The sequence below is a fragment of the Macaca nemestrina genome, chromosome 1, assembly GCF_043159975.1.
Source record: "Macaca nemestrina isolate mMacNem1 chromosome 1, mMacNem.hap1, whole genome shotgun sequence".
NCBI classification, from domain to species: domain Eukaryota; kingdom Metazoa; phylum Chordata; class Mammalia; order Primates; family Cercopithecidae; genus Macaca; species Macaca nemestrina.
In genome coordinates, this window is record NC_092125.1 from 232,731,124 (window position 1) to 232,746,755 (window position 15,632).

At 58.3% G+C, this 15,632-nt stretch overlaps 1 protein-coding gene across 2 annotated transcripts; it reads right to left on the minus strand.

The window, feature by feature from the left end:
* Positions 1-382: 382 nt before the first annotated feature.
* Positions 383-4,883, minus strand: LOC105498313 (sodium channel epithelial 1 subunit delta). Of its 2 annotated transcripts, none has more exons than XM_071068092.1 (12): positions 4,058-4,883; positions 3,464-3,671; positions 3,171-3,361; positions 2,905-2,993; positions 2,665-2,828; positions 2,464-2,562; positions 1,846-1,939; positions 1,680-1,758; positions 1,542-1,599; positions 1,278-1,336; positions 1,091-1,166; positions 383-979 (listed from the first exon to the last, which is right to left on the minus strand). In XM_071068092.1, the coding sequence occupies exons 1-12, from the start codon at positions 4,786-4,788 to the stop codon at positions 623-625; spliced, it is 2,205 nt and encodes a 734-aa protein (XP_070924193.1). In that variant the 5' UTR covers positions 4,789-4,883; the 3' UTR covers positions 383-622. The 2 variants fall into 2 exon arrangements, with proteins under 2 accessions (XP_070924193.1, XP_011768647.3); XM_011770345.3 differs by having other exon boundaries at positions 1,846-1,963.
* Between the last annotated feature and the right edge of the window lie 10,749 nt (positions 4,884-15,632).

Genomic DNA, 15,632 nt, shown 5'->3' on the forward strand with positions numbered 1-15,632 from the left:
GTGGAAAGAGGGGTGTTGGGGTCAGGGCCAGGGGTCATTGGACGCGAACCGGCAAGGCTAGGCTGGGGCTGGTCCTGTCCTGGGCCCTGTGCCCAGGGAGGCGCCAGGTGCAGTCAGGGTTTCAGCTCACCCGGGACGGGACGGGTGGCTGGAGGGGCGCACAGGCACACACTGGCCACCAGGTGGAGTCCACAGCTTTATTTCAGAGCAGCCCGTGTGGGCGTGGGGGCCCCGCCTTGCCTTCTGCCTCCCCCCAGCTGAGGCAGCGATTGACACACGCACATAGGTGCATCAGACGTGTGGACGTGCAGAGACACACACGGAGCATGGGCACATCACCGCGTGTCAGCACCTCCAGCTGCACTCGTGTGCACTCAGGAAGCCCCCTCCACCCTGGGCCTCCTTCAGACCCGCCCCAGGCAGGGTGGGTGGTTGACCAGAGGCGCTGACATGCCCAGCGCCCTGCCTCCCCACGGCCGCGCGTGCTGCTTCCTCGGCCACTGGATGACCTGGGAAGGCCCTGCAGCCGCTGGTCGGGCCCACCCTGGGCCGCTGGGGAGCTTGCTGCTGCCACAGCTCCAAGGACCAGGCCGAGAGATCACACAGCCCTGGCAGGTCTGGTTCAGGTGTCCAGAGTCTCATGGGGCTGGGGCCCAGCCCAACTCTCTTCAGCTGAGACTCTCTCCAGAGCCCCTGGAAGCATCATCTGTGGGAGATGAGGCCCGCTGGGCCCCAGGTTGTCTGACGTCGCACCTGCAGGCGTGGGCACGTGACTGGCCTCTGGCTTGATGTTGGATGCCCCTGAGGCAGGGCTGGCTCTGGGCCAGGACAACCACACCCTGCGGAGCCGGCGTCCGCCCAGCAACAGGGTGAGGGCCAAAGCGTCAAGCAGCAGCTCCAGGAGCTCCAGGAGGGAGAGGACGGAGGCCCCAAACCACAGGCTGCAGAGGCTGCCCATGGCTGAGAGCAGCTGCGGCACCTGAGGGTGGGGTGGGGTATGAGGGGCGGGCCTGGGCCCCGTGCCCCTTCTGTGCGGGGCCAGCCACTGGCCCCGCCCCCACCCTAGCCCAGGCTGGGGGCCGAAGCTCACCGAGTACACGGGCGCCTCCTCCACCGAGCGGTAGTTGAGCTCCTGGTAGACAATGTTGATTTTGGCCAGGTTGCTCCTGGGGCAGGATAGAGGCATGAGGGTGCTGGCCGAGACCTTCATGATGGGGAGGGGGGCTGTAAGGGGAGAGGGGCTGGGATGCCCCTCTGGAGGGTGAGGGTGCACTCACCTCTGTCTGTGGCTCTGACGTGGCAGCCCCTGTTCACCAAGCGCAGCCAGAGTCCAGCCCTGCTGGGAGCCGGGAAGGTTTGCTGTGGCCACGGCTCCCCCATGCCCCCAGCCATCCCGGGTACCATGGGTGGGTGTGGGGGCAGAGACCACAGGGCACAGGCTAGGTCAGCCCCGGCCCTGCCCTTGTCTTGGGTGGGCTCCGTGGGTCCTGTGGGGTCTGCCTGACTGTCCACACCCCCACCCCACCCCTTTGGGGACTCACAGCCGACTTGGAGGAAGGCCACCTGGAGGTCCCAGAGGAGAGCTTGAATGCAGACTCCCTGGAAGAGACAGCCGGGGCGTCACCTGCCAGCTGCTCCGGGCAATGACCCCTGGCCCTGACCCCAGCACCCCGTCTCACCTGCAGGGCCTGGGGCAGCGGGAGGTACAGGGGAGCCGGTGGGTCTCCAGGTCCTGGTAGAGGCGGTAGAAGCAGTGTCCTGGGGGAGGGGTCAGGGGCATGTGTGAGGCTTGCCATGACCCCCGGCTCATGGCTGGCAGAGCGGGAGGCAGTGGGCAGGACTCACCCCAGGCAGGGTGCCGGGCAGAGCTGCAGTGCTCAGCCCCTGTCGGCAGCGGGTAGAGGTAGTAGCCACAGGAGCAGGTCTCCACCATCAGCTGCTGGAAGCAGGACACCAGGCAGGTCTGGGGACACGGGGGATGGAATGGGGACACGGGGGACGGAGCGGGGACACGGGGGACGGAGCTGGGACACGGGGAACGGAGCGGGGACACGGGGGATGGGAGTTGGAGTGGGGACATGGGGGATGGAGACACGGGGGACAGAGTGGGGACACAGGGGACGGAGTGGGGACATGGGGGATGGAGACACGGGGGACAGAGTGGGGATACAGGGGATGGAGTGGGGACACGGGGGACAGAGCTGGGACACGGGGAATGGAGTGGGGACATGGGGGATGGGGGACCAAGTGGGTATACGCGGGACGGAGCTGGGACACGAGGGACAGAGGGACAGAGCGGGGACATGGGGGATGGAGTAGGTACACAGGGGACGGAGTGGGGGCCTCCATGGGGACTGCCCCTTTCCCAGGCCCTCCGGTACCCTCCCAGACCCCTCCCCCAGTCTCCCCGTGCCCCCCGTCAGCCCAGCCTCACCCCCCTCGCGCCCCCCAGCCCAGCCTCACCTGCCTGGTGTAGGAGGTGTTGTGTAGCAGCTCCACCTCCACGCCCTCCCCACCTGACGTGCAGTGGCTGTAGGGCCTCCCGAGCCGGTGCACCTCATCCTGGGAGGGGACGCTTCAGTTCCAGGGGCCCTGCCCCCACCCCCCAAAGCCCAGGTTGGGCAGGAGGCCCCGGCCGGAGGTGGGCTGCAGAGACCAGCTCACCTCTCGGATGCTGATGGTGGCCTCCGTCCCTGGCCGGACGCTGAAGCTGTGGTACCCCAGGAAGGGCGTGTGGTTACGGCCGTGAACCATGACCTTGACGCCGGCCCTCGTGGACAGCAGAGGGAGGTGAGGCTGCTGCTCAACCCTGAGGACGAGGCCGACTCCTGGGAGGCCGAGAGCTGGTGTGAGGCCACCTGACCTACACCGCTGCCCCCACACCGGCCAGGGGCTGGCACTCACCGTGGGTGATGCCAGGGCGCTGAGCTGTCCAGACACCGTCAACCGTATAGCAGCTGCCATAGGTGGGGTGATGGAAGGTCCGGAACTGCCTGGTATGAGACGCCGAGCTCAGACCCTGAATGTTGGCCACCTGCATCCATCACGCTGGTCTGAGGGGCCGTGGCCAGCCTTGGGGGGCTCCCAGCGTTCAGCCCGAGGAACCCCAGGGGTGTGGCCATGCTCTGGGGGGCGGGACAGAGGGAGTGGCCCCCGCCCGCCGCACTCACCGGGCCTGGCAGTCCATGCCGTCGTAACTGCAGGAGAGGACGAAGTGGCCGTCCTGGCGCCTGTGGCTGTCCTCCCACACCTCGGGCAACAGGGCTAGGATGTCCACATAGTGGAAGCGGTACCAGTCCTGCACGGCCGCCACACCGGATGCGTAGCTGCGGTAGAAGCAGTCGCCGCCCGTGCTGTTGCACTGGGGGAGGGGAGGGAGGGTCAGCTCTGTGGCCAGCAGCAGTCCGGGCCCCGCTCCCCACTCGAGGCCCTGATGGCCACAGGCCCTGGCTGGGACACTCACCAGTCTGAACCCCACTCTGCCCCGGCTGCCCGAGTGGCTCAGCCTCTGTAGACGGATCTCCCGGTCCAGGTGGAAGCGCGGCTCGCGGCGGGGGACGGCGGCGGAGAGCGCATCTCTGCCTTTACTGAAGTTGACCTTGTACAGGGAGTCGATGTTCTCCCTGGCAAACTCGTCCAGCAGCTCCAGATGGCGGAGGACCAGCCTCGGCCTGGGAAGCAGGGCCCTGGAGTCAGAGTCACCGGCCCGGGGCCCCACATTGGCTCCAGCATCCCAGTGTATGCTGTCGGGACAGCAGTGCCTCCCCCACTCAGGATGCCCAGCGGGGTGAGCTGGACCCGGAGCTGGAATTGGAGGTCGGCCCCAGAGTCCGGCCTGCTCACAGCCCCTCCCATCTTCCCTCCTTCTGGAACGCTCCACACTCCCCCACCTCTCCTCCCAGGCTCCCGAGGCCCGGTGTCCCTCCAGGGTGGCACTGACCACACCGAGCCCCCTCCTCGGCTACAGGGGCCAGTGGGGCTTTGGTCAGGGACGGTCACAGGGGCGAGGAGCTGGGGCGGCCACCCCTCCCGCCGACAGCCCCACGACAGCCCTCACCGGCGTGGGTTCCCGTCACACAGGGTGACCAGCGGGAGCAGCTTGCGCTCTGAGTGTACAGAGACGGCCATGAGGACCGGGCGGTGCCAGTGATGCTCCAAGAGGTGCCCCAGCTGCCAGCAGAGTGTGACCAGGGCTCCCAGGAACAGCAGCCCCCAGGACGTCGTCTTGAGGCGGTTCCTGCTGGAGCAGACCAGGCGGATGGTACCGTGGATGGTGGCGTTGGTGCAGAAGAAGGTGAGCAGCTCCCGGAACGAGGCGGGCAGCTCCACCAGCCCCTCCTGGTGCCCCTCCTTGGGCGGCAGCGGTGGTGCTGATGGTGGCCCCAGCCTGGGGGGCGTCTGGGCTGCACCCTGCGTGTAAAAAGCGGCCTCAGCAGGGCCCAGCCTGCAGCCACTCAGGCCTCCCCACCCTGGCCTGTCGTGTCCCTCAGCCACCCGTGCCCCGCCCTGCCTGCTTGGTTGCTCGGACAAGCCCCTCGCAGGGTGCTCCCACGCTGCGCCCTTCTGCCCGGATACACCCGCCCTGGCACGTGTTAGTGTAGGAGCTAAGTTTGAGTTTGAGCTGCTGGGGCAGCAGGACTCAGAGAACAGAGTGTCCAGGCCCTGCCTGGCCCTGTTTGCAGGCAGGGCTGCGCTGAGTGGGTCTGCGCTGCCGTACCTACAGGTGGCCTCTGGGGAGCCACAGGCCCAGGTGATGCACCCAAAAGGCGAGGACTGTAGCGTGTCCATGGGCCCAGCATGGGGGGCTGGTGCCCTGGGGAAGACTTGCCCTTCTTGCCCCTGATGGCTGCACCTGCCCCAGCCCCCAGTGTGGCCTGCTGAGGACTGACCATGCCAGGCCCGTCCAGCCAAGTCCGGGAAGCGTCTGGCCTGGACACTGCTCGGCACTGTGGCCCAGGGTGGCCCCACTGAGCTGAATGCCGAGGCGGGCTGTGGAGACACAAGGGCCCCAGGAAACCCAGCCACTGCCTGCCCAGTCCTGTGCTGGAGGCTCTGGGGTCCTGGGATAGGCCCAGCTCCCGCAGCCAGCTTGGAGGGGCCGCAGATGTGCGGATTCACACCACGACGACTCCTTCAGGATGTTCACACTGTCCGTCTTGGTCTGGGTCTGTGAGGCTTCAGCCCTGTCCCACTGCCCAGGCCTGCACTGAGTACTCTGGGGAGGTGCTAGAACGAGCCAGAAGCTTCGGGGCCTGCGGACACTGGGTGGAGGTGGCTGCCCTCGGGTGTGTGGCCCCTACAGGCCTCCAGGCAGCCTGGCCAGGAGCTCCACCAGCGGGCACATGGCTCTGCTCACTCTGCGTCCCCCCGGCCGTTCTGAGCAGGGAGGCTAAGAGGCTCGGAAAGTCTGACTCCAGTCCCCACTCCTCATCTCCACCTGGCGCATAGACAGGGCAGGGCCATCCCCCATAGCGGGGGCTGCCAGGCCAGGAGAAGCGGGAGCAGCTCTGGACTGGGTCTGGAGGGCCAGTCAGGGCCCCCAGGGCTTCTCAGATGAGGCAGGGCCTGGACCCCCAGTCAGAGAGGAGCCAGACCCCACCCTGCATGTGCACGTGCGTGCGTGTGTGTGTGAGACAGGACGACGCTGGCCCCTCCATCCCACCTGCCTCTGTGCCGTGTCACGTGGGCAACACATGTGTTCACGTGTGGGCAACCCATGGGGTGCGCGGCGCCTGGACGCGCAGTGTCTGCAGTGTTCTCCCAGGGTCTCTCCAGCACACACTATGTACCCCCAATGGGACACAGCCCTTTCCAGGGTAAGGAGGCACTCAGGGATGACCTGCCCCATCGCCACGATGCAACACCGTTCCTGATGGCACACAGGGCCAGGCGTCGGAAGGAGACCCCCCAACCCAGCCCCTGGTACCTTGTGGGAGCCCCCCACACCCACCCCAACCCCCCCACGGTACCTCGAGGCAGGGCCCCCTCACCCCAGCCCCCCACCACAACCCCCCTCACCCCAACGCCCCACCGTACCTGGAGGTGGGACCCCCCCTGTGTGGCTGCTTCCATTCTCCCGTTCACGCTCAGGCGCTCAGCCGTCGCGGGAGCAGCTGGCAGCTCTGAAGCAGGATGGAGCCTGTGGCCTCCTATTTAAAACAGGCCGGCTGGGCGTGGGGCCGTGCTGCAGGCGAGGGAGGGCCCAGCCAGGGTGGTCACACCTGCCCCGGACCCAGAAGGGGAATTCCTGGGGGACAGAGATGCCCGTCCCTCTGCAGGCCTTTCCCATCCCGAGCCCTGCAGGGGAGGACCGAGGTCCTGATCCCGGCTGAGCGTGAGGGGCTGTAGCCTCTGTAGGGAGGGGGAGGGCAGTGTTGGGCTGAGACCCCCTTGGAAGCCTTTCTTTCTTTCTCTCTCTCTTTTTTTCTTTCTTTCTCCTTCTTTCTTTTCTTTCTTTCTCTTTCTTTCTCTCTTTCTGTCTCTCTCTCTCCCTCCCTCCCTCCCCCTCTCCCTCTCTCTCTCCCTCCCTCCCCTCCCCCCCTCCCTCTCTCTCTCTTTCTCTCTTCTTTCTTTTTCCTTCTTTCTTTTCTTTCTTTCTTTCTCTTTCTTTTCTTTCTTTCTTTTTTCTTTCTCTTTCTCTGTCTCTCTCTCTTTCTTTTTCCTTCTTTTCTTTCTCTTTCTTTCTCTCTTTCTGTCTCTCTCTCTCTCCCTCCCTCCCTCCCCCTCTCCCTCTCTCTCTCTCTCTTTCTTTCTTTTTCCTTCTTTTCTTTCTTTTTCTTTCTTTCTCTGTCTCTCTCTCTCTTTCTTTCTTTTTCCTTCTTTCTTTTCTTTCTTTCTTTCTCTCTTTCTCTCTGTCTCTCTCTCTCTCTCCCCCCTCCCTCCCTCCCTCCCCCCTCCCTCCCTCCCCCTCCCTCTCCCTCTCTCTCTCTCTCTCTCTCTCTCTCTTTCTCTCTTTTTTTTGAGATGGAGTCTCGCTCTTGTTGCCCAGGCTAGAGTGCAGTGGTGCGATCTCGACTCATTGCAACCTCCGCCTCCCGGGTTCAAGCAATTCTCCTGCTCCAGCCTGCTCAGTAGCTGGGATTATAGGCATGTGCCACCATGCCCGGCTAATTTTGTATTTTTAGTAGACATGGGGTTTATCCATGCTGGTCAGGCTGGTCTTGAACCCCCCAACCTCAGGTGATCCGCTCACCTCAGCCTCCCAAAGTGCTGGGATTATAGGCTTGAGCCACCGCGCCGGGCCCGGAAGCCTCATCTTTCTCTGCCGGCTCCTGGAACTCAGATCCGGGGCTGTTGTGGGCTCCCAGCACTCTCTCCCTTCCCTGCAGCTCTGACCACAAGAGTGTGTGGCTGACAGACACTGGGTGGGGACCTCGGCTCCCAGATCCAGTGTCTCTCGGGACCAGAGGCCCAGCCACTGGGACAGGTGCTAATGTGGGAACCACCAAGGGCCCGGTGTGGAGACGGCACCTGCTCCCCTGAGTGGGCACAGGGGCTCACCCTCCCTGCTGGACACTACAGCCGCCACCAACCACACCACACACTAAGATGATGCATCACACGCTAATATGACGTGTCACATGCTAAGGGCACAGCATGTTTTCAGTCCACACTCACACCACACACACCAAGATGCTGGCACACATGAAAGTGACTCACGACGGCCAGGCGCGGTGGCTCACGCCTGTAATCCCAGCACTTTGGGAGGCCGAGGAGGGTGGATCATGAGGTCAGGAGGTCGAGACCATCCCGGCTAACACGGTGAAACCCCATCTCTACTAAAAATACAAAAAATGAGCCGGGCGTGATGGCAGCGCCTGTAGTCCCAGCTACTCGGGAGGCTGAGGCGGGAGAATGGCAGAGTGAGACTCCGTCTCAAAAAAAAGAAAGAAAGTGACTCACGACACACTAAGACCACACACATGCTAAGACCGCACACATGCTAAGACCTCACACATGCTAAGACCATGCACACGCTAAGACCTCACACATGCTAAGACCTCACACATGCTAAGACCACGCACACGCTAAGACCTCACACATGCTAAGACCTCACACATGCTAAGACCTCACACATGCTAAGACCACGCACACGCTAAGACCTCACACATGCTAAGACCACACACATGCTAAGACCTCACACACACCAAGACCACACACACGCTAAGACCTCACACATGCTAAGACCATGCACACGCTAAGACCTCACACATGCTAAGACCACACACATGCTAAGACCTCACACATGCTAAGACCTCACACATGCTAAGACCATGCACATGCTAAGACCTCACACATGCTAAGACCACACACATGCTAAGACTGTGCACACGCTAAGACCTCACACATGCTAAAACCACACACATGCTAAGACCTCACACACGCTAAAACCACACACATGCTAAGACCACATGCTACTGTCAGGGTCCAAATCACAGTCTCCCAGGCTGGCATCTTCAGCCCCAGTGTGGTTGTGTGTGGAAAGCAGGTGTCCCCGTCCCCCCGGACCACCCCACCCCTGTCTACTGTGGGACCCTAGATATCCAGGTGGCCTCACCATCCCAGATGACCAGACGCAGCCGGGCCCAGGTTGGAAGGGTGGGCTCCGTGTTCCTGACATCCTGCCCCAAGTGGTCCCTGGCTTGGCTGGGGGAGCCCAGCCCCACAGGGTCCAGCAGCAGAGCCATGGCTCTGAGGAGGATGAGGTCACCTCCTGCAGGCTCTGGAAGGAAGCAGCTGCCACCAGTGACGTCCCGGAGAGGGAAGTCGTGCTGGAGTCACCCAGGCCCGTGAGAATCATAGCTTCGTCACTGGTTGTGTGGCCTTCCCGAGTTACTCAACCTCTCTGCGCTGATTTCCTCGAGTGCTACATGGAGCTGGGGCGCCTCTGCAAGCTCGTGGCAGGGGGAGCTGATGTCACGGAGACCCCACAGGCCAGCGGCAGGGCCCCCGGACACAGCACAGGCCCGGGGCATCTCCCCCACCACATCTGGGCGGCTTTGTGGGCGCACCTGCCGAGGAGACAGGGCACACATGGCCCGGGGGCTACTTGGCAGCCAGGGGCAAGGTCCTAGGTGCTTGTTATGTTAGCGATTGTGGCTGGAAGCAGGCCTGCGCCTCCCTGTGTCCCTGGGAGTGGCCTGGCAGAGAGCCCGGCCTGGCAGAGAGCCCAGCCTTGGTGCAGAGAGGGAGAGAGCCCAAGTCCGGCCGGAGGGGCCTGGTCCAGCCAAAGGGCAGCTTACAGGGAGCACAGCCCCCGGCTTCCTGTGGGAGGGGGAGCCATGGCGGGGGGCAGGGCACACCTTCAATGACCCAAGCCCTGCAGGGCCTGAGTCCAAGCACATCTCAGCTGGATCTCGCAGCTCCCGGCGACACTCTCCTCCCATCGCCCTGGAGAAGGCCTTGAAGGGCTGAGGTTCAGTCACCCGTCCCACACCCCTGTATCGGGCCAGAGAGGAGGCAGAAGGGGTGGCCACAGAGCACATGTCCAGTGCTGGTGAAGCCAAATGGTCCTCCCCCCTTCTGGGTCATCCCCTCGCTGGCCCGGTGCAGGGGGTGGGGTGAAGCGAACCCAGTTCCTGGCATGTGGGGGTCCTGTGGTCACTGCACCATGATCACGTGAGCCTGAATGAGAGAAGGGACGGGCAGGCATCCCTGGCTCCCTTTGGCCCCATGCCTCTGCCCTTTCCCAGGAAGGATGGGCAGGCCCCATTTACCGAGCAAGGCTGGGAGCTCACCCCTTTGGGCCACTAAGGTAGCCAGGCCACAGGTAATGAGGGAGCGGTGTTGTCTCCCATGCCAGCGCCGCCCTGGAGATGGCAGGCGCCTGGCATCTGTGGGACCCCAGCCAGGACCTCCTACCCCAGAGCCCAGTTTCTTCCCCTGGGGTGAGCCTCCCCCACTCAGGGTCACTCTGAGTCAGCCCTGGGAGGGTTCTGGTGCAACAGACATGCAGCCCAAGGTCAGGATTCCTGTGGGCGTGGGCAGGCCAGGAGTGGCCTGGGGTCCTTCTGGGGTCCTGTACCCAGGCAGGTGAAGAGCCTCCCAGGCAGAGGCCCCTCAGCCCTGGGCATCAGTTGCACTGTCTGGTGGAGCCCCCACAGAACAGGCACTAAGGTGCCCCCAGCTGCTAGCCTGGGTGGGTGCTGAGGGTGGGAAGGTGGAGCCTGGGGTCTGGCCGGTGTCCCCCACTGGGAGGAGTGAGGTGTGTGTGGGCTGCCTTCTAGGTTCCCTCATAAACCAAAAATAAAATTATAAGCCCTGAACTGTCTGAATGGACCCCTGGTCTCAGCCACGGGCATTCCAAAGTTAACCTGAAAAACTAGCTCAGCCATGATGGGAAGGGGGTAGGACGCGCCTCGTGCGTCCTCCCTGTTGGAATTCAGGCACAGCTGACCAGCATCAGCATCACCTCAGACCTTGAGTCGGACGAGAAGCATTTATAGTTGCTTCTCTCTGAGGCCTGTGACCTGGTGCCTTCATCTGTGATAAAACCTTCATCTCCATAACCCCATATTGTAATCAGACATTCCCTTCTACTGATAATAACTCTTTCCACCAATTGCCAATCAGATTTTTTTTTTTTTTTCGAGACAGAGTTTTGCTCTGTTGCCCAGGCTGGAGTGCAGTGGTGTGACCTCGGCTCACTGCAGCCTCTGCCTTCTAGGTTCAAACGATTCTTCTGCCTCAGCCTCTCCAGTAGCTGGGGTCACAGGCACGTGCCACCACACCCTGATAATTTTTGTATTTTTTGTAGAGATAGGGTCTTATGTTGCCCAGGCTGATCTTGAACTCCTGGGCTCAAGTGATCTGCCTACCTCAGCCTCCCAAAGTGCTGGGATTACAGGAGTGAGACGCTGCACCTGGCCCAGAAAAATTTTAAATCTACCCATGACCTGGAAGCCCCCGTTCGAGTTGTTCCACCCTTCCAGATGGAACCAATGTAAATCTTACATGTATTGATTGATGTCTCATATCCCTAAAGTGTAAGGCAGGGCGCGGTGGCTCACCCCTGTAATCCCAGCACTTTGGGAGGCCAACGCAGGAGGATCACAAGGTCAAGAGATCAAGACCATCCTGGCCAACACAGTGAAATCCTATCTTTACTAAAAATACAAAAATTAGCTGGGCATGGTAGTCCCAGCTACTTGGGAGGCTGAGGCAGGAGAATGGTGTGAACCCGGGAGGTGGAGCTTGTAGTGAATGGAGATCACACCACTGGACTCCAGCCTGGGCGACACAGCGAGCCTCCGTCTCAAAAAAAAAAAAAAAGTACGAAAGCAAGCTGTACCCACACCACCTCGGGCACGTGTCGTCAGGACCTCCGAGGCCCTGTCCCGGGCACGGCCTTAACCTTGGCAAAATAAACCTTCTAAATTGGTTGAGACGTGTCTCAGATACTTCTGGATTCGCACCTTGGTAACCATGAAGGGCTTCTGAATGGCGGTGCCCCTCACCTTTGACAGATTTCCTATTGGTGCCTGGTACCAGCTAAAGCTCTCCTTATGGCTCAGACCAATAGGACAATTTACGGAGGCCTCAGAGCTCCCCACACAATTCCTGACCTCTCAGAATTTGGTTGAGATCTGAAGTTTATTTTGCTGTGTGAATCATTTTCTGGAGTTTTACTTGCCTCCATGACAATGGAAGGCTGGTAACTTCTGGAGTCCGAGCTCACATCCAACAGGGAAGGGGAGTTCGAATTTTAGTTCCTGTTTTCAGGAGGGTAGACAGCAGTCTTGAACGGGGCCCCATTCCTAGGGAAATAGCGGAATTGGGGTTTTTGTCTTGGAAATCCTCCTTAATGACTAAAATTGACAACCAGCTGGTCTTTTTTTTTTTTCAGATGGAGTCTTGCTCTGTCGCCCAGGCTGGAGTGCTGTGGCGTGATTTCGTCTCACTGCAACCTCCACCTCCCGAGTTCAAGTGATTCTCCTGTCTCAGCCTCCCGAGTAGCTGGGACTACAGGCGCCCGCCACCTCGCCCGGCTAATATTTGTATTTGTAGTAGAGACGGGGTTTCACCGTGTTAGCCAGGATGGTCTCAATCTCCTGACCTCGTGATCCGCCCACCTTGGCCTCCCACAGTGCTGAGATTACAGGTGTCAGCCACACCAACCGGCCACCTTTTTCTTAAGACAAGGAGAACGACCCCATTTTTTTCTAGCTCAGACATGCACTCCTGGGGTCTTCTCTGTTGCTTTTTCTCCCAAAATTAAGCCCAACTGGCTTGTGCGGGCGTTTGTATGAGGAACTGAATTGTTGTTTGTATAGACAAATGAGAGACTGAGTTTTCTCAGCTCCAGAAAGAAAGGCATTTTGCTCCTCCCAGCTGAAAGGGGCCCCTGGGTGACTGTGAGCCAAGCGGGTGTATCTTGTGGGATGATCCCCCCCAACATGCAGCAGCTCCCCAGGGACCCCCAACACAATCAGTTTAAAGGCTTGTCCAGGAGATGCAGGCAGGAGCTGCTCACTCCGTGTTCTGAGTCCTCTCAGAGGTGTTGGACTTCTAGAGAGAGAAACGGAGACACGTAAGAGGGCGGAGATGCCTCAGTGGTGACACACTGTGGAGTCCTGCCCACGACCCGTCCACAACCGGCACACTCAACCCGCTCCACGGAAGCCCGGGCCACAGCCCAGTTCCTCCTTTCAAGAAAAAAAAAAAAGTGGGAAATAAATAATGTAAGACTCAGGAAAGACAGGGAACTACCTCCTTCCAGGCACCCGCTGGTCTTACGGCGCCTCTACTTGCAAGTGTTGATGTAAAACTGAAAATGTCAAGGGCGTGCTGGGTTTCCTAGTGCCCCAGCTGGCTTCATATTATGGTCTTTTGGGGCACATTTTAAACTGATGGGCAAATTCCATCCAGGAAAAATTCAGAGCCCAAAGGTCGGCCTGCAACTATAGAACTACAGAGTTCCTGGCCAGGTGCGGTGGCTTACCCTGTAATCCTAGCACTTTGGGAGGCCAAAGTGGGCGGATTACCTGAGGTCAGGAGTTCGAGACCAGCCTGGCCGACAGGGTGAAACCCCATCTCTACTAAAAATACAAAAATGAGCCAGGCGTGGTGGCATCCACCTGTAATCCCAGCTACCTAGGAAGCTTAGGCAGGAGAATAGCTTGAATCTGGAAGGCGGAGGTTCCAGGGAGCCGAGATCATGCCATTGCACCCCAGCCAAGGCCACAAGAGCAAAACTCTATTTCAAAAAAAAAAAAAAGAAAAAGAAAAAAAACGAACTGTAGAGTTCCTAAGTTCTCTACCTCTCTGTTTCCTTTGCTGCCTGCTTTAAAGTTGCTGTTACTTTTTTCTTTTTTCAGACAGAGTCTCACCGTGTCGCCCAGGATGGAGTGCAGTGGTGTGATCTCGGCTCACTGCAACCTCTGCCTCCCGGGTTCAAGCGATTCTCCTGCCTCAGACTCCCAAGTAGCCGTAGCTGGGATTACAAGTGTGCGCCACCATGCCTGGCTAATTTTTGTAAATTTAGTAGAGACGTGGTTTCACCGTGTTGGCTAAGCTGGTCTTGAACTCCTGGCCTCAGGCAATCCGCTCGCCTTGGCCTACCAAAATGCCAGGATGACAGGTGTGAGCCACTGTGCCCGACCAGCTGTTACTTTTCTACTGAGATGACATCCACAGTTTGCATCTAGATGTTTCTTTCTGTTATTGCTTTTCTGACCAGTGACTTTGTGTTGATATGTCATGGTTAGAGGTGTAAAGCAAAAGCTGTAGGGTTTTTGTATGAGCGTGCATGCATGTTCAGATGTGTTTATGTGTACGTATGTGGATCCTGTTATATGTTTTGTGGCCATAAGGTACCAAATTGGCTTAAGTTAAGGAGTACCCATACATTTAGTACATAATAACAAATTGCACGTGACTTAAGTAAAATCTTTTTTTTTTTTTTTTTGAGATGGACTCTCGCTCTGCCCCCAGTCTGGAGTGCAGTGGCGTGATCTCGGCTCACTGCAAGCTTTACCTTTTGGGTTCAGGCCATTATCCTGCCTCAGCCTCCTGAGTAGCTGGGACTACAGGCGCCTGACACCACGCCTGGCTAATTTTTTGTATATTTTAGTAGAGACGGGGTTTCACCGTGTTAGCCAAGACAGTCTTGATCTCCTGACCTCATGATCCGCCCGCCTCGGCCTCCCAGAGTGCTGAGATTACAAGCATGAGTCACTGTGCCCAGCCAAAAGTATTGGTAAAGTAATACAAAAAGTGTCTTTAAAACTGTCAGCATACATTTTTGTTTGCATTTATTGATTTATAAGGGGTCAAAACTTGGCATAAGCATTACAAAACTCTAAACCCAGCTGAATGCCACGCATGGTGGCTCACGCCTGTAATCCCAGAACTTCGGGAGGCCGAGGCAGATAGATCACCTGAGATCAGGAATTTGAGACCAGTCTGGCCAACATGGCAAAACCCCATCTCTACTGAAAAATACAAAAATTAGCCAGGTGTGGTAGCGCATGCCTGTACTCCCAGCTACTCAGGAAGCTGAGGCAGGAGAATCACTTGAACCTGGAAAGGGGAGGTTGCAGTGAGCTGAGATCGAGCCATTGCACTCCAGCGTGGGCAACAGAGTGAGACTGCATCTAAAAAAAAAAAAATTATAGGAAAACGTTCTTTCTACAAAATTTCTTATTAAAAGGTAAATAATTTTGTCTAATTCGAAGCTTATTTAAAGTTTATGTATAAAATGAAGTAAAAAGAACAAGAAAATAAGGGAGACTGAGGGAAGTTATAAAGAGATCTTTTTGTTAAGTAAGGTTAAAAGAAAAATAATTTTATATGAAAAATAATCTTGTATGGTAAATGTCCTTAAATAAATGACTGGTTGTTTTAAAAAAGGGATGTTCAGGACAATCTAGAAAGTCCACAGGTTGTGAATGGTCTGTGTAAGCTGCAATACATTTAGTAAAAAAGGAATTTATAAAAATGTTACATGATAGGTCGGGCATGGTGGCTCATGCCTGTAATCCCAAAATTAGCCAGGTGTGGTGGTGCACGCCTATAGTTCCAGCTGCTCAGGAGGCTGAGGCAGGAGACTCAGTGGAACCTGGGAGGCAGAGGCTGCAGCGAGCCGAGATCAGGCCACTGCACTCCAGCCTGGGGGACAGAGCGAGACTCCATCTAACAACAACAAAAAAATTGTTTTAAGGGGTAATGAACGCTGGTCCATGTCCATTCCTATCTGGCCTAGAAATTTTAATGGGCTGTAAATCTTTTAACTCTTAAGTCCCTGGGTCGTAGGGAGTCCTACTGAGGGGCAGGATTGACCCAGGGTAGGCAGCCATACCAGCCCAGCAATGCTATGAGACACAATAAAGATTTGGTAGCCATTGATGTTGCCTCTGGCAAATCTTGGCCAGAAGGGGTGAATGCAAACCAAAAATTAAACCCTAAGGCCCCCCAACCATCCGCATGGAGCCCTCCTCTCAGCCAAGGACATTCCAGTGTTAACCTGGAAACTTGCTCAGGCCATGGTGGGAAGGGGTTGTAGGTCATGCCTCCTCCCTTTTGGAATTCAGGAAAAGCCGACCAGCATTGACATCAACACAGGCCTTAAGTCTGATAGGAAACATTTACAAGGTATTCTCTCTGAAGCTGGAGACCCGAGGCTTCAGCTGCAT